This window comes from Seriola dumerili, unplaced genomic scaffold, assembly GCF_002260705.1.
Source record: "Seriola dumerili isolate Sdu_G_001 unplaced genomic scaffold, Sdu_1.0 BDQW01000017.1, whole genome shotgun sequence".
Taxonomy (NCBI): domain Eukaryota; kingdom Metazoa; phylum Chordata; class Actinopteri; order Carangiformes; family Carangidae; genus Seriola; species Seriola dumerili.
The window spans coordinates 10,487,147-10,505,924 of record NW_019174272.1 but is presented as its reverse complement, the minus strand read 5'-3'; the positions used below and the strand labels follow the sequence as shown (position 1 = coordinate 10,505,924).

The following is an 18,778-nucleotide window of genomic DNA, read 5'->3' as shown; positions in this document are numbered from 1 at the left end:
TGGAGTCTACTGTTCTTTTTGTCATATTGGAAATTTCCTTTCTTAATATTATTTTTTCCTTTTGTGTTTAGGACTATTGTTCCCCACTCTGCTCCTCTCCTCTCCTCTCCTCCCCTCTCCTCTCCTCTCCTCTCCTCTCCTCTCCTCTCTTATGCGTGGGTTTCTGTGGTCTTTGGTCGCAGGAATATCATGCCCAGCTGGAAGAGATGCGAGTTTCCATCAGACAACTGGAGGAGGACCTGTCTGCTGCCCGTCGCCGTAGCGACCTGTACGAGGCTGAGCTGAAAGAGTCGAGGCAGAGCAGTGAGGAACTGAAGAGGAAGGCTGCAGACTACCAGCATAGGATGCAGAAGGTCTACACTGTAACTAAAGCCGTTAATGACTCTGAAAGTTACACAGGAAGAAGTTCTGGTTTATTTGACACAAAGTGTACAAATTCTGTTAGCGTTCAGAATAACAGCGTAATTCAATGTAACAATATGATACTGTAATGATATTTAACTCAATTCATTTTGAAGTTTCTAGTTTACTGTCTACTTGTCATGATTTTTTCTGGATGGGATCTCACTGATTTTCCAATATCCTCACAGGCTAAAGAGCAAGGCAAAGCAGAAGCAGAGGACATGATCACCAAGCTGGAGAAGGTGGTTTATGAAGTTCATTTAATTGTAATAAGATTCTGTGATCGGTGAAGATGGCAGAAACACAATATTTCTATATAAGGACACTGACAAGTTTGATTGACTGTAGCCACGGATGATAAGTTAAATGTCACTCATGATGACTGTATTTTTCCTTTTTAGACCAATGCTGAGCAGCAGACAAAGATCCATGATCTTCAAGAGAAGCTTGCCAAGGTAGAATATTTTTGCTTGGAAGATTAATGAATAATTTATATGAGCCTGTGCAAGAGATTTAACAGCATTTTACACTTTCAGATGAGTGTATAAACTCCTTCTTTAACCTCCCTGCCCTCCATCTTTCTCTCTCTGTCTCTCTCTTAAACTGCATTCTACAGTCAGATTTGGTCTATGGCTCGAGAACAATTAAGCTGTCTTTTAAAACTAGACTTCCTGCTTAATTATCAGCAATCAAACAGCTTTGCCTCATTAGTAAAGATAATTTCATCCTAATTGTCTTTTCCTAGAGATGAATATTTAAAAGTACCATCCATTCTACCAAGAGTATGTGGTGCTGATTTTCAAGACTGACTGAGCCCACATTTGGGATAGGCCTACTTCTGACTCAATGCAAAGTAATTGATGAAATATAAATGACTCAGTATGGATTGTTTATGATTTTCATAATTGCAGTGTATAGTAGTTTGTTTTCTAGTAGCCACTGAACTTAGCAAAATGATGCTAGTTCATCCTTACGCTCTTTAACTCTGTCAAGAACCAATGTCATCATTGTTGCCAGGAGTACTGAGGAGCTGATGCCGCTGCATATATAACTGATTCATTTCATGTGTTTAATATGTTTTTATACACAATTATCATACTGCTACATGTTCGTATGAGTTTTATTTTGACTCAGTTCTTTTATTTGATGTATGATGATGATTGTTTGGAGGTGAGATAATGTAAATTAGACAAGGTTAACATCAACTTTCTATAACATTTAAGTTTATGTAAATAACGTACAAACCTATTTTTCTTTTAATCCCCAGTCGTTAAAGGCCAGTGCTGAGGCTACAGACCTCCTTCAGAGTATGAGAATGGCCAAAGACCGTATGGAGCGAGATCTAGAGAGGCTACAGAACAAGGAAGACTCCAGCGACAGCCTGCGCAGACGCCTCCGTGAGACTGAGGTACATACACACTTCAGTTGTACACAGCACACACATCACAAATCTCTTTGTTAAAAGTGTTGCATAAATACATCTGGCTTGGGTATCTGCTCAGCACAAAGAGCCCATATTTTCTTTTGTAAACATGTTGTCTTTGCACCTTCTGGGAAATGCTTGTGCTGCCATGATACCATGTCAGATAGCCTGAATGTTTGTCACAGTTGATTATAATTTGAAAAGCAAATCCACTTGTGTTTTTGTAATTATTGTAATTTTCCTGGTTTGAGAATCTACCTTACTTCCCTGTGTTTGTAAGCCACAGGGTAAAACTAAACCCTAAAAAAAGGGTCATTAAACTGATTGACACTGAAGTCTCTCTGCACAAACAATCATAGTCTCAGACTTTCACTCATGTCACAGAGTATATGTTTCAGTTAGTGGAGAATCCAAAGTGTGGAAGAGTGCAGATACCAACAGGAAAAGCTGACATTTACACAGATCTGTAGTTACCTATATAGTGCAATTAGTTTTTGAGTGGGGTTCTTTGAAAACAGCACAGCACATTTGGTAATTAGAATAGGTTCATTTAGACAGGAGACTCAGAGGAGAGACCTCTCGCACCGTCACACATAAATGCAAACGGGCTCTTCGGAACTATTGCGAGGAACTTGAAAAAATGAGATATAAACAACGTAGAGGTGCATCGCTAACAAGCAGACTGATGCAGCTGCTACAGTATATCATCAGTTCCTCCTTGAAGTGGAAACCTTAAGTCTAATTAGCATTTCCTCTAAATGCGTTTGATGTCCAAATAGCAGAACCCACTATTTTGGACTGTGGATCTTCTGACCTGAGGTTGTATTTTTTTTTTTACAACTTAAAGAAACATCTCATTAGTGAGTTAAAGCCTGTATGTGTGTGTCTGTGTGTGTTACTGTTGTCCATTGTGTGCAGGATGGTAGGAAGACTCTTGAGAACCAGGTGAAAAGGCTGGAGATCGTTGAGCGGCGGGAGACTAAACTGAAGGATGAGATCCAGAGCAAGGCCCAGCAGATTCAGCAGATGGCAGATAAGATTCTGGTAAACGACCTTTCATCTCTTGTGCAGAGCTAAAAAAAAAATCAGAGGAGGTGTGACATAAACATAGCTCATTGTCATCGTTGCAGAGGAAGTGCTATTTTATGTAATATTTCTAAAAATCTCAGGTTTATCATCTCCTATCTTGAACTGTTATTCCTAACAGTTTAGAGTCATACACCACACAGTAATTAGTTATACCTGATACTGTCTCATTTTAAAACACCTACAAAGCCATGATACACCCACACAAGTGCTTTCAATTAGTTTACCTTATTAGTGTGGGCTTCACTCTCTCTCACTCTCCTGTTTTGTTGCACCTGTTAGGTTGGGACAAATTACAGCTATATTACTCTTATTAGTACAGAGCTTTTAGTCACTTACTCCTCTGCAAACATACACCCAGCTTCAACCTGATCAGAGGACTGTTTAACAGGAATAAGTGACAAACAACTAAGAGATGGGCTTGGGAGAAGGTAATAGCTCCAATTTTTTAATCTTACCACTAGGAGTCCTCCTAAATAACACTGAAGGCTCATAAATAGGAGTGTCCTCTTGAAACACAAAGCTGCTGAAAGAAACTTTTTGTTGGGATGGAGAGAGCTTCTAAGCATGGAAAACATTTTGACATGTTATAGCAGGAAATGTTAATAATTGTTGTATTTTATTTAGCTGTGCCAGTTCCATGGTTTGAGTATTGTCTATTAGTTCCACCTGTTCTTTTCCTGCTATAACAAGGGAAAAGGGTCAGTAAAGACTAACCCAGTGAAGAGAAGAGGTGGAGTTGAAGTCATTGTTATGGATGATATTGTGTTTCATCAACCTGCTACATCCACAGTGGTAAAGACAAAGGACAGGTCTTAGTATTTATTCATACTTAAACACTTTCATGTCAAGTATATTGTATCTGACATCAAACAACACCTGTGTGATGGTAAGGTATTTGAATTTCTTACTGGCTCTGCTACAATCAAAGTACCCTCAGAGTTGAGCTGAATAAAAGCTGGTTATGACTGTATTTCACAACATTACCATCACTGACTGTGATTAGGTGTTAGTGATTTAGGAGTCCTGTGGATTATTTCTAACTAGTCATAAATGTATGGGTTGTGTTTTTGTGTTAAAATGCTTTGTACATTACACTTACTTTTTAGCCTTTGTGCATGTGGCTGCTGATATTTAATATGCAGTGATTAGCATATTTATATTTTCATGCAGGAGCTGGAAGAGAATCTGCGAGAGACTCAAGCCACAGCCCAGCGGTTGGAGACTCATCTGAAGCAGAAGGAGAAGCTCTATGAAGATAAGATAAAGGTAAAATTTCAGAACAGACTCACACACATGCAGAAACTTTGCTGCAATGTAAAACAACAGACAGGTATATCCCAAATAAATTACAGGAAGTGCTCTGTGCTATGTTTAGTGGTCATGCTTTTGCTTATTGAGCTGTGGGTGCTCTCTATGCTTGGGAGATCTACAGAATGCCCTCTTCACACCATTCTCTGTCCTGTTAAGTGATATCCTGGTTATAGTTATGTGGGCTGCCTGGCATTGAGCAGGTGTTGGAGGCCCAGATGAAGGCGGACATGGCTGATAAGGAGATGCTGGAGTCCAGTCAGAGCAAATATGAGGAGGAGGTGCGGGAAAAGTGCAGCATCATCAGTGAACAGAAGGCGGTAAGAACAGAGCAGCTTGGCAGCGACACTATTTTAGGCATATTTTAACATTTATCACACTGACATAGATTTCTTGGGTATGTTATTGTAGAGCACACAATAATGAGCATTAACCTGATCCCAGTTAAAGCCAGTGATGTGAAGATCCAACTGAATGTTTAATTAAAACACAAGTTATCGTGTCCATAATTTCTGTTCAGACCATAAATGCTATGGACTCTAAGATGAACAACCTGGAGCAGAGAATTACTGAGCTGTCTGAGGCTAACAAACTGGCAGCCAACAGCAGCATCTACACCCAGAAAAACATGTAAGTACTGAGACACAAAACATTATTATTCCCTTCAAAAATAAGCATTAAAAGCATTTAAAAACATTCTCTTTTCATGAAATACACTATGGTGAATTCAAGGGAACGATGTGGACTTTTATGTTTATCCCAAGTGCAACATTCACTCCGGTCATAGTGGTGTAATATAAGATAAAGGCCAAGAGATTGGAGTTCCTCCTCTATCAAAGTGTTTGCACGTGTTTGTGTTTATTCTCGTCAGGAAAGCCCAGGAGGAGATGATCTCCGAGCTTCGCCAGCAGAAGTTCTACTTGGAGTCTCAGGCTGGGAAGTTGGAGGCCCAGAATGCCAAACTGGAAGAGCATCTAGAGAAAATGAGTCAGCAGGAGCAAAGCAATAAGAACCGAGTGCTGGAGCTGGAGACTAGGCTCAGAGAGGTGAGGAGATATTATAGGGGGTTGGAATCAAAAGCAGGGTTGTGAAGTGGGATTCATGTGTTGATAGATTATCGGATGTAGGTTTTCATATCAGAGTGTGACACACAAAATAAACTTATTATTTCCATTTTCCCTGTTCCTAATTAATATATCTTACTGTCCTGTCAGCCCCATTCCAACCTCTCACTTCTATTCAATACCAAGTCATTTTTCGACTGTTATGGAATATTCACACAAAGAATATGTGTATATCTAAGCATGAGAGGCGACGCTTCTAAATGTTAAATAGAAACAGTTGTGGACTAGACTGCTTCCATCTGTAACCATCTGCCTCCAAATAGTGGAAACACACCTGTTTATAATCACTTTCCTGAATGTAAGCTGAGGAACTAATTACAGTGTATCATGACCCATGTGGAGGCAGGTGCAGCGTAGAAAGCGGTAGTTAGATGATTAGATATATACTCTATACTCTATAGGCACTAAGTTGGATAAAATAACTTTTTATGTAGAATACATAAATGTGACATATGACATGATGTTGGGATTTAGTGACTTACAGAGGAATTGAAATGTTATAAAACATTTTAAAGGCTAGAAATCTCAGCACTTAGATCATTTTTGAAAATCAGGAACTCCATGCAGATTTTTTGTTGTAATTTTGTGATACTGGCCAATACAAATTGCTTGCTGTTTTTTAATGCAAGGGCCGCTGCCATCTCCTTTAAAGAGACTGTGTACCTTTTACTTTTGATGTTCCAAATGAACCTGCTACTCATTAAGTTGAAATATCAGCAATGTTATGAAAAAAGCTGGTGCTGGCTGGAAACTTCTTGTTTGAAATCACTGGCAGGGAAGATTTTGAACCCTTAATTCCCGAGGAATCTGAAGTGATGAATGATTAGATTAATCACCATATGACTTTACATTTTACGTAACCACATACCGTAAATAACAATCATGAAACTTGTAAACTGTGGAGATATTCAAAAACATGGTGAGACATATTTTGTGGAGAACTACGCTTTAACTTTAACATCAGTAAAACTCACATAACCAACTTTACTGCAAAACATTAAACTGTAAATTTAACAGTATTACAGTATTAAACAGTAATGCAGAAAAGACAGCACAATGAATCAAGGCGGAGTCAGACAAGGTGAAGTGTCAGGTGTAATGCCCTCTCATCTCTGTGGGGAGTTGTGTCATGTCAGCATGTCTCTGACTACTCCTCGGGATGAATCACCTCCTCCTTCTCCCTGATCCTGGAGGCCCGCCTTCTCTCTGCCTTTATAGATTGGGCTGGAGCATGAGGAACAGAAGCTGGAGATTAAGCGTCAGGTGACGGAGCTGACCCTGTCGCTGCAAGAGCGTGAATCCCAGATCAGCAACCTGCAGGCGGCTCGCCACGCTCTGGAGAGCCAACTGCAGCAGGCCAAGACCGAGCTGGAGGAGACCACTGCAGAAGCTGAGGAGGAGATCACTGTGCTCAGAGTGAGAGAGAGGAAGTGAAGGAGTACTGAAGATGATGTCTCCTTTTATGTTATATAATTCAGGCAGTGAAATCTGTCGCTCTCTCTCTTGTCATACCTCCTAGGCACACAGAGATGAGATACAACGCAAGTTTGATGCCTTGAGAGACAGCTGTGCGGTAAGCTGCTCACTCACTCACTTTTCTTGTTTTTTTTTTTCTTTTTCAGTTTCTCCAGGGATGGATAACTCTTCTGACACTGAACACCAGCTGAATCATCACACATCATCACACATAACAACCTAAAGTCGCCATGTTTCATTCCATCTGCCATTATGACTTATGTAAATTGGGCCTCATTTAAATATATTTTTCTTCGATGTCCATTAATATGACACCCTGTGACTTTAAACACTCTTCATTTCATCACACTCACCGTCCTTGTTGGTTCTTTTTGTGGAAATATAAAACTGAGTCTGACCAGGGCTCCATATTAATGTTTTCATAACTGTCTCAAAACATTGTGCATACAGTCGAACTGAGAATTGCTGTTTCAAACAAGGCCAATTTTTACATGAATTGTTTGTTTCCATGACACGGTTGTGCACATTAACAACTAAGTGAGCTATTATTACCAGAACTGCCCCTGCTGGAACAGATAATGGCTGTTATCCAGTCATCATGGTTGTTTGGCAAATTCACATTCTGGGGATTTTTTTCTTTTTGTTCTCCATGCTTCATGGTGTCACATTCTCAACATTAACTGGAAACGCTGGTTTACTTAGTTAGCTAACATCTGTATACGGAAAGCTACATCTTTCAGGTGAAAGCCCCACCTGTCCTCGTTACTGTTGCTATTTAACAGTCAGTTCCAACTTATCTTTTTGTTTTTTTCACAGACGATGAGGGCTTTGTTAATGCATGTTACAACAGAGACATTTAAAGACTTGTGTTATAATCCCAAAGCTTTCCCATGTTTTAGTTACTTTTTTGCCACTTGCACAAGTACAGATGACGATACAATGGAACACTTGCATTGTTTTCTCAGTCTCTTGACCAGTTTTATTGTTATTATTACATTATGTCATAGTGTTTGTTGAACATCATGGGATGGTGTTGCTGTGCAACCCTGGTGTCCCACTAACCTCGAGAAAAAGATTTTGTCATGTTTAAAGGATTTAAGTGTCTTAAAATTCATATATCTTGAATAAACACCAAGACCATCATGGTCTTCCTTTATCCCATTGCCCTACTTTCAAGATCCTCCCACTCGCAAACTGTTCAGAAAGCACTGTCCATAGATTCAGCTGGCTAATGTTCAGGCAAACGCAGCCAAATTCTGCAAGAAGCAGAGCTTGAAATGCCACTCTATTTTTTGCCCTGCTAAGACTTGCGATGTTGGTCTCTCTGTTGGTCTGTCTGTTGAACATTTTGGACCTGAGCAAGATATCTTGACAACTACAGTACAAGCCAAATTGTCATTAAATTTACTATAGTCCCCTGGGGGTGATGCTTAATGATTTTTGCCACCCCTTGACATTTCATCTGCATCAGTTTTAGTGCCCCATCTAATCCAGCGCTTACATCAGGCCATTATTTCTATTTATATGGACAGACATATCAAAATCTAAAGTGCCAATTTCCTTAAAATACGCTGAGCACACTCCTGCTCCTTGAAGGATTAAGTCTTTCCATTTTGGACGTACCATGAATTTTCCTCTTTTGCTGCTTTCAACCTTCAACTTACCACACGGGACATCCCATAATGAACTACATCAAAACAGACTTCAGTGAAAATTGTTGACCACATAATTTTTTTTATTATGAGCTGCACTACTGGTAAGACTGTAGAAATACTTACATTGACAGTATGTTCTTTGTTGTGTCCAGCTATTTTTGTATTATATATATATACATTTATATTGGCTGCATATTATAATATATTAGCTCTAAATTAGCTCTAAATACACTGCTAACATTAGACTGTCATGTACACTGTTCAAACAAGAAAAAAGATTGAGTAAAAACAATGTCAAAGGTTTCTGACAGTGTAAAGATGCTAGCACTTGAGAGTGGTGCTCCAAGGTTTTTATTCTCGCTGCTCACTTGTAAGTCGCTTTGGATAAAAATGAGTAAATCTAATGTAATGTAATGCTTTGGTCCTACTTTCACATAGCTAACATTGCGCAGTATGACAATGTATATTATTCATCTATAGACTGCAGACTGTTAGAGATTTTGTTACACTGCTTCTAGACTGGATATGGTTATTTCATTGTTATTTTTTATTTTATTTTATTTTATTTATTTATTTTTTTTTTGAATTACCAGTATATTTGCTACATCTGCACACAGTATAATGCAGTTTTATCCACATCAGTCATCCATACAATGTTTAGGTAGCAAAGATGTTTTTTAGGTGAATTCACGCTCCACAGCATCTGTGCTGCTCAGTCTGTTTCACTGAAAGAGCAGATGTTCCTCTGTTTTTGTGCCATCAGCGTACAGTAAATGTTACATTGGTTTTAGTCCAGGAAATTGTGGGACTTACTTACTGCCTCTTTAACTGCGCTTTTTATTTGATGTACACCCACAGCCTTCACAAATAGTATTGAGCAATTTGTATTCAGCACAGGATGCAAAGCTGTGAAAGTGATTTGCTTTAGGTCTGCAAGTTACTCTATAGACTGGGATGACAGATGAGTAGAGTAAATATAGAGGCTTGCCAGATCACCACTGCATCCATTCCACTGTTGACTTCCCAGCCCCACCTTAAGTATTTAGTCGCTGCTGTCAGTCCCCAGCCTCGGGGGAGCGGAAGCACTGAGTCAGTGCAGAACAGACAGCTAATTTATGTACTTAAAAGCTTTGCCTCTTTCCCCCCGCCACCTTGAAGTTCTGTGTGGTACACATGTTCCCACGAGAGCTGAGAATAAGGGGTTCTTAACAGGCAGCCTCATCAGCCTCAACCCTCATTTCCCTGCAGCGTGCACAGAAGTCATGGCTGATTTAGGGAGCAGACTGATGCTGATGAAATGATTAGCGTGCTTCTTGCTCTGAATCCAAAACAAGTAGCCTAGATATCAATGATAACTGCATTATATCACTAACCTAGAAATCTGCATTATGTAGTGATGCGGGTTTAGACCGTGTGAGTCAAGTTCATGTGTGGAACGGTACAGTGGTACAGTGATATATGTCTACATGCAAGATGAAAGCAAGACCTTTTTATGTGTGTAAATTGTAAAAGCGATGTACATATACTGTGTACACTGTGTGTGCATTACAGTACAGTAGGATGCTTTGTCCAGATCCCTTTAAACCATCTGTGTCAACTGTGTTAAGACTTAGAAAACTGATGTAGAAGTGAGTCAGCTAATCTGAACCAATCTTATTCACCTTTTATTTGTAGAGTAATTAATCCACGTTTCAGGAACCTTTTTGTAACTTGAATGCAGAGTAAAAATTCCAGTCAGCCTTTTCATAAATGTAAAAAACATGTATAATTAATGTCAAAACAAATGTTTCGTTCCAGTCTACAAAGAAAAAAAACAACATTAATTGCTACTTGGTTGATACTGTGTATTTTGGGTACAGAATGGTTGCTGTGTATATTTTCCTCTCTTTTAACCTGCATGTCCCGATTACTCTCTGTAGGTGATCACAGATCTGGAGGAACAGCTGACCACACTGACCCAGGAGAACGCTGAGCTGAACCGTCAGAACTTCTACTTGTCCAAGCAGCTGGATGAAGCCTCTGATGAGCGAGAAGACCGGCTGCAGCTCAGCCAGGATGTGGACAGGCTGCGTCGGGAGGTGGCCGACCGCGAGATGCACCTTAACAACCAGAAACAGGTACCTGGCTGCTGGACATGGGTATATTGTATGTGTGTGTTTGTGTGTGTATGTGCTTTTCTTACTCATGTCGCTTTTCAAAGTCCAAAGAAAAGCAAGTCAGGTGGGCAGGCAGTGGTCAGTCTGTTGTGTTGTGTTAATTTGTTGATAGAATAGGACGATATTGACCTCAGTCAATTATCAGCCAGTCATGGTGTCAACATCCAAATATGATAAACAGAATAAAGTTTGTTTAATTTTATTTATAATATTGCTTAATACTACACAGTACTAGTGCAGTCAACACATTTATATATATATTTTCACATCAGAAAATTCCACAGGGCACCTTTAAATGGATTCTGAAGGAACATTTTGATTCCGATTATTTTTATGTGTAACATTACCCACTGGATTTATTTATATTTGAGAGCAGTTTCAGAAGAGTTTGCAGCCTGACATAATTCGACAGTAAACAGGGAAACCCTGCAGTCCAACACCTTGGATGGGCTGTATGTAAACACACAAAAAAATGAACAGCTAATTAGCTTTTCAACCTAGTTTTTTGGGTTTTTTTTTTTTACAGTCAGTCACAATGCATGGCACTGAGCCAACATGTCACCACTGTAGTCTAGTGGTTTTCAAATTTCTGCACGAAATGATCACAAAATACCAGCTGTCATTAGTTGAACATTTAAAAAAGAATCAGTTTTCTGTTCTGTTGTGTTCCTCTTGTTCAGGTTCCTTCCCTCTGCCCACTTCCCACTCAGCCAGACACCAGGTTTTCACTTACTCACATTATATGATGTCTCCACAATGCCTGTGACAGGTGACCCAGACATCTCTCCTGGCTCTGACAGTGTTAAGTGTAAATCAGGCAGCAGAAACCCTGGGAATATTTCAGTATTGTTCTGTGCTGTATTCTGGATGCAGCGGGAGAGAGTGCAAGCGAGGAGGCTGTGTGATGTGTGCACTGCCCCTGTGGGAGGATATGTGTGTGGGTGTCCAGTAGCGCTCTCGGTCCTGATGGTTGTGTAACCAGCGATGGAAGTCATAGACGAAGGATGGGGTGGTGTGTGGGAGGGATGTGTCATCCCCATCACTCCCAGGTCGTGTCAGCTGTGGAAGCGTTGGACTTCAGAGGGCCGTGGCGCTGCTGCAGAACCGGCACAGGCTATATTTGTCTCCCAATGCTTTGTCTAAAGCAGTGTGTTGTAAGACATGAAACACAGTGCTTTGTGTAGGCCCTGTGAATAACACAAAAAACATTCTGTGTCCAAACATGTCATGTAAATGATCTCACGGGACGACGGACGCTGGTTCGGAGCAGCTATTTTCTATGGCAGTTCTGGGGTCATTATTTAAACTGAAGTTACACAGTCATTTACATGTTACATTAGTTGTCAAACTGGAGGTAAACTGTTTAAGCTACCAACAAATGTTCCTCTTAAGCCTCCATCTCCGTCTCCGGGATTGTAATTTATTTTAGGCATGGTGCTTTTTTAAAGCGCTATGGCTGATTGAGTTTCATGTCTGACATGTAAATGAAGAGGTTGCTGTGAAGATAGCTTTTAGCCCTATTCTCCTTTTTAGCCCTACTCTGCTCTCTACTTAATGGCCTTTTACTAGCAGGTTCTAATGGCAGAAAGACCAGGGAGGGGCAGAGACACTGATCAGTTTTGTTTTCTATGCATTCATGTTTTAGCTATGGTAAAAAATTCCCTTGCTAGCCCCACGTCTTCATTGTGTTGCTACAGCAGATGAAAGTCCTGGAGAGAAGACTACAAACTGCTGCTCCTGATAATGAACCCTCCGTCACAGCCTCACAGTAGGCAGCAGTGAAAGCTTCGGACCTGTAACGTGACAGTGGTAGAATTTAACAAAGTACATTAACTCAAGCATTGTACTTAAAATTTATTTTGAGGTACTTGTACATTACATGCTTCCTAGTAATTCTACTCCACTACATTTCAGGAAGGAAGGAAATATTGTACTTTTTACTACTCTACATTTATTTAACAGCTGGTTCATTTTACATACAAAACATATGATCAAAATACATTTTTAAAAGATGAACTAACCAACAGTACGTAACATAGGTAAAACTAGCTCCCTGCTACAACATTAAAATTCTGCCTTGATGATAATGCACCACTAATAAAAATAAAATAATATAATATATAAAAATATACTGACGGGGGCCATTTTTCTGCAATATGAGTACTTTTACTTTTGACATACTTCAAGTACATTTTGACAAAAATACTTGCATATGTGTATTCGAATGAGGACTTTTACTAATAATGGAGTATGTTTAAATTGTATTAAACTGTGTATTGCTACTGTCAGCGATCTGAATACTTCTACTGCTACACAATGGTTAGGTGACAAACCCCTGCGCTGTGGGATGAATCTGTCACTGCCTTCCAAAGATCTGCCCTTCCAACACTTGGTGGGCCACCAAGGGTTTTCCCAAACCCACCAAAGGGGATACAAATCACTACCACAAGATCCTTGTTCATAATCAGTAAAAAAATCTTACAGAGTGTGGGGAGAAACTTCTTTTGAAGCTGGTGAGTTTCACTACACTCTCTCTCTCCTCTGTAAAACTACAGTTTTTGCTGAGAAAGAAAAAGGACTCGTGGAGTTGTGTAATGACACAGTTTGGCTTTCAAACAGAGGAACCTCTCATCTGAATCTTGTTATATACCAGAACCTTGAGACACTGAAGACCACATGCACCATGCTGGAGGAGCAGGTCATGGAACTGGAGACGCTGAACGACGAGCTGATGGAGAAGGAGAGACAGTGGGATGCCTGGAGGTCAACGCTGGAGGAAGAGAAGAACCAGGCGGAGAGAAGGACCAGGGAGATCCAGAGACTGCTGGACACAGAGAAACAGAACAGGTTACAACCACTCACACATACATACCACAACCACAACTGTGTGGATGTGTTGTAGTTTTCTTGTTATCATAGGTTTTCAAAGAGATATGAGTTGCTTTGGCCACAATCCTTTAATATGATGATATAATTACTTTTTCCATGATATAACATTTTGAGAAATGGTCACTGTTTCTTTTTTTTTACACTGGGAAAAACTCTGTTGCTTTGAATGTTTGTGTTGCTATCAGTGTTGGATCTGGATCCTTACGCCTACACACACTGAATACAGCAGGTTTGGGCATATTCTCTAGGGGTTTTTCAAAAGGTATTCTGGGAAATATATGAAATTATTTTCTGAGTTGGTGTAGGCAGGGCAGGGTGGTGGAAATTGGGAACACAAAAAGCATTTTAAAAGACAGAATTTCATAAGCATGTATTTTTCTTTTATCCTAAACCCAAGTCTGTGCCCTAAACTAACCCCTTAAAAGAAGAGCAGAGTAGAAATTCTCCACTTTTGGTCTTTTGGGGACATAGAAGTTATACTCTACTCTAAATAGCACAAGAGCAGAAATACAAGAATACACGCACTGATACATGAAACTGGATTTATTTGCTTTTATTCAAATGATTACTGTGTATCAGTTAAAAATAACCAGTGAAGGGGTTTCCCTCACCTGGTAGAGCACGTACCACAAACAAGGCCATGGCCTTACTGCAGCACCTTTGAATCCAGCCTGGGCTACATGTCATACTCACATTTCCTGTCCTTCTCTGCTGTCCCAGTCTAATAAAAAGAAAAAAAAATGCTGGAAAGAGGCAGTAAAAACATTATAGTAGAACTCAAAGAGTATGTACTTAAAGAAGCAAAATAAGAAGTGTAAAAAATGGTTTGCTGTGTGTTCCAGGCTCCGTGCAGAGCAGCGCAGCTCTGAGTCTCGCCAGGCGGTGGAACAGGCAGTTAAGGAGCACAAAGCTGAGATCCTGGCTCTGCAGCAGGCTCTCAAAGACCAGAAACTCAAAGCTGAGAGCCTTGCAGACACTGTAAGCGTTTCCACACTGTTGAATAAGTGTTGTACTTTTACTGGTTAGCAGATGTTACAGCAAATTCTTCCTGCTCTCTGTTCTCAGTTGAATGATCTGGAGAAGAAGCACGCCATGCTGGAGATGAACGCCCGCAGTTTGCAGCAAAAGCTGGAGAGTGAGAGGGATCTGAAGCAGAGGCTTCTGGATGAGGTAAATTCTGTATTTTCACACATACAGTTATGCAAAGGTTTGGTCACTCCTGAGCAAAATCTTAATGCACTGTTACTTTAAGTTCAATAATTTGACAAACAAAAAATGAACAGTAATTGTGGCACATGCAATAGTTGGGCACATTTTTATTTGTAAAACACTCACTTCATTAGGCTTTGGTTGACTCATTAGGACTTGTAGGGAAGGTCACATTAGGATTTAGTTGTATAGATAGTAATGATAATGATAATGATAATTCCAGAGTTGATAAATTCTCTGACTCTTCAAACCTTGTGGTAAAACTCAACGACCTTGGGCTCCTCTAAGAAACTGACCGAGGATCTAAAATGAACCTAACTGATGCCTACAAAGCAGGAGAGGCCGTAAAAACATATCAAAGTTCTTCCAGCTTGAAATTTCCACTTATCCCAGATGTCATTAAGAAATGCCAGTGAAAGGCAGAGAAGCAAAGCCAAACCCCCACAGGGCTGCAAAGAAGCTGCCGGACGGTTTAGCTGACACAGCAGTGGTGGTGCACCGTTCTACTGTGCAGCATTAAAGCACAAACAGGCTCTAGATAGAAGAGTCATCAGGAGGAAACCTTACCTGCGACCTCAAAGTCAAAGCAACATCTGGATAAGCCAGGGTTGTTTTGGAAACAAGTGCCGTGGACAGTTGAAGTTAAAATTCAGGGCTTTGGCCAGAACAGCAACTTTTTTTTTTTTTTAATGAAAAGAACATCTTGCCAGCTGTTAAGTAAATATTCTGCTTTGGAGTTGTGTGGCAGTCTGTGGTACAGAAAACACCACAGAAAGAGGGAAGGATGGATTCCAACTAATGTCAACACACTCTGGAGGCAAATGTCATGCAGCCAGTCAACAAACTGACTGGCTGGTCTACACCACAGGACAATGATCTAAAGCAGACCTCAAAATCCACCAGAAACTATCTCAAGAAACAAGCTGAAGCTTTCAGAGTGACCCCCCCCCCCGACCTGAACAAATCTGTGGGTAGATTAAATATGTTGTGTGTTCAAGACAACTTAAAAATACCTCAGAACATGAAAGACTAGAATAGAATAGAAAGACTCTTAGCCGGCTGCAAAAAGTGTTTGCAAGCTGTCATGTCTGCAAAACCGGGGTTAGTTAGTATAGACTTTTATTCATGCCACAATTATTGTTTAATTTTGCTTTTCAAGTTCATGAAGTGAAAAGTAACAGTAACATATGAATAAAGGCTCTGTTTCCTGCAGAGGTTGAATTTGCTTTTCACTTCAAAAATCAACAAAATATGAGACATTGTATTGTATGTAACGCCCAAACATTCGCATACAACTGCATATCCCATTGATCTCTACAGTTTTTCTTTTATTCTCTCTGTGCAAATGTTAGCTGTCTCTGTGCTTGAAACAACATGTCTCCATGATTCATGCTGAAAAATAAACTAAATCTGTTCTGTGTTAAGTCGTAGCGGTAACAAGAGTCAAACTCTGCTGCAAGGTTCAGCTGCTGCTATCACTGGAAGAAATCAATTGTAAGACGCGCAAGTGGCAAAGTCACAAGGTCCAGACGGTGATGTAACAGCTGTTTTACTTCCACAGCAAGAGAAGCTGCAGCAGCAGATGGATGCCCAGAAGACCCACATCTTCCGTCTGACCCAGGGGCTGCAGGACGCTCTGGACCAGACTGACCTGCTAAAAACTGAGAGGACAGACCTGGAATACCAGCTGGAGAATATCCAGGTGCTGCTACACACACATTCACATAAACCCACGAATGTGTATGCAGGAAAAAACATACTCAGACAACATGAGGTGGCTGAGTCACATGCTGGACTGGGAGCACATCATTCTCTCGTTTGCAGTCTTGCTTCTCCCCCACTGTTCTGTCACTTTGTTTTACTAGTGAAAGCTACATGCACATACAGTACATGCCCCCCACACTTTGTTTTACCCCACAGCATACCCCCCCCCCCCCCTTCTCTCTGTCTCTCTGTCACCCTCTCTGTGTGAAGTGAAGTACTTGAGGAGAAATTCATGGCAGTAGTGATGTTCACTTAGCTCCACCTGCAGGCTGTGTACTCCCATGAGAAGGTGAAAATGGAGGGGACCATCACCCAGCAGACCAAGCTCATAGACTTCCTCCAGGCCCAGGCCCATGGTGGCTCCAAGAAGAAAAAGGTCAGATGAGATTATAGATTTAATCGGATTGATTTATAATTTGTCAGTCTTCCTACGCAGAGCTGGACTGTTTTGTAGTTTTTTATCTGTAGAGTGAGATGGTTATTTTTGTCTTGCCTACTAAAAGTAAGCAAAACGTTTCTAATCCAGCCAAGAAAAATTAAATATGGGGGAAGAAATCAAATTCTCAAAATTAAAATCTATGGAGGAGGCGGGAAAAACAGGGGCAAATTCATCATAACTATGTAATTCATTATTTTTTGAGGATGTATTTAATAAATATATATTTAGGAAAGGCTCGTGAATTAAAATGACAAGTTTGATAATTACTTTTCTACTAAATAAATTCAGGGCAGCCACAGATGACTCACATTATGCATAAACTGTAATTGCCCCACACAGAAACAATCAGAATAGCATAGTAATGCCTGAAAACAAGTGACTAAGGTTTTATGTCCTGTGGCTCAGTGGTTTATGTGTGTACAACAGCTACTTGTGTGTGTAATCTGAATCTACTGGCTCCTCCTTTCTGGTCTCATGTTGTATGTTTCTCTCTGGTTTTTTTTTTGTGTGTTTGCTCGTGCGTGGGTCTCAGGGTCTGTTTGGACGTCGTCGGGAGGATCTGTTGGCTGCCATGGCTGCTCAGGCCCAGGCTCAGGGGCAAAGTCAAGGCCAGGTTTCACCTGTGCCCCCCATCCAGCCGGTTCCTCTGCAGTACAGTGACATGAAGGCGGCTCTGGACAAAGAACGTGCTCGCTGCTCTGAGCTGGAAGACGCTCTGCAGAAAATGAGAGCGGAGCTGCGATCTCTGAGAGAGGAAGGTCAGACTCCGGGTGCAGTTCCACACACCATTAACTTTAGTGATAGTATTTTATTAACATTATCTTTTTTGGCCAGTAGGTAACAGTTTCCTCAGCATGACAAAACAATGTATCATACACATAAATAAATAAAATGAAGTTCAATTAATCAACTGCTTCAACCCCAGCGCTCCAGTATAAAGATCATGGCAACTCTACAAACCCTGCCACAGCGCGGCAGCAGATGATCATGTCTGCCATGGTAAAGTCTCCTGAGCACCAGCAGGGCCCGAGCAGCCTGGCACCCTCCAACTCTGGACGCAGGAAGGAGACTGCACCCACACCTGAGGGTGAGTGAGGGGATGATGTTTACTGAAGTGAAACTTTTTCTCTCTAACAGAAACATACATGCAGGCTTATAGCTTCATACTGGACACACACTGGCCCTTACCTACACACATCTGCACACACACAAACACACACACACACACACACACACACACACACACACACATAGAGACACACATCTAATCTGACTCGTGAAGGATCATTTATGGAGCTCTCTCTATCCTTTTTCTTTCACACACCTTTCAGAGAGAAGGAGGGTCACTTTTGAAAGTAAGTTGTCCAAACTCGTGGTTTCTGCAGTTTGGTCTCTTATCTCTCTCTTCTCCTTTTGCGTCATCCACATCCTTGAAAGGCCAGATTTTAAAAGCTCTGCACTTCTATAAAATGTCAGATCCCACCAGGCTGGTCAGGTGAGGCTGAGACATCTTCACGTAAATTTACTTATTTTCAGTGCACAGCTTTAGAAATCTGAAGCATTTTATCTTGGTTGCTGAAGCTTAGCTTAGTCTGATTTGCAGACCTCTCTGCTCGGCTCTTTAACTCACTACAATCTCACCTGAACATGACATCACACACTAACAGAGATGTACCGAATGATAAACTCTGCAATTCACAAAACGCTGTTTGAACCCACACTCTGAAAAAAACTAAAGGTATTATTCAGTCATTTTAGTTCTTCTCACATAAGAGTCAAGGTTACAACAAAAGAGTTAAGAGTCTATGATCCTTATCTCATCTCGTGTCATTGAAGCCTGATAT

General features: G+C 40.7%; 1 protein-coding gene across 1 annotated transcript in view; it reads left to right on the top strand.

Moving 5' to 3' along the window:
• Positions 1–18,778, top strand: part of LOC111231034 (citron Rho-interacting kinase-like) — a 54,566-nt gene that overhangs the window by 23,781 nt on the left and 12,007 nt on the right. Inside the window, exons 5-23 of the mRNA XM_022757989.1 lie at positions 183–353; positions 591–644; positions 804–857; positions 1,670–1,810; positions 2,744–2,869; positions 4,085–4,180; positions 4,426–4,542; positions 4,743–4,852; positions 5,094–5,268; positions 6,565–6,762; positions 6,866–6,919; positions 10,397–10,594; positions 13,287–13,480; positions 14,365–14,500; positions 14,588–14,692; positions 16,293–16,433; positions 16,752–16,871; positions 17,467–17,692; positions 17,860–18,021. Of these exons, the coding sequence (XP_022613710.1) occupies positions 183–353; positions 591–644; positions 804–857; positions 1,670–1,810; positions 2,744–2,869; positions 4,085–4,180; positions 4,426–4,542; positions 4,743–4,852; positions 5,094–5,268; positions 6,565–6,762; positions 6,866–6,919; positions 10,397–10,594; positions 13,287–13,480; positions 14,365–14,500; positions 14,588–14,692; positions 16,293–16,433; positions 16,752–16,871; positions 17,467–17,692; positions 17,860–18,021 (2,578 nt within the window). The remainder of the gene's footprint in view (positions 1–182; positions 354–590; positions 645–803; positions 858–1,669; positions 1,811–2,743; positions 2,870–4,084; positions 4,181–4,425; positions 4,543–4,742; positions 4,853–5,093; positions 5,269–6,564; positions 6,763–6,865; positions 6,920–10,396; positions 10,595–13,286; positions 13,481–14,364; positions 14,501–14,587; positions 14,693–16,292; positions 16,434–16,751; positions 16,872–17,466; positions 17,693–17,859; positions 18,022–18,778) is intronic.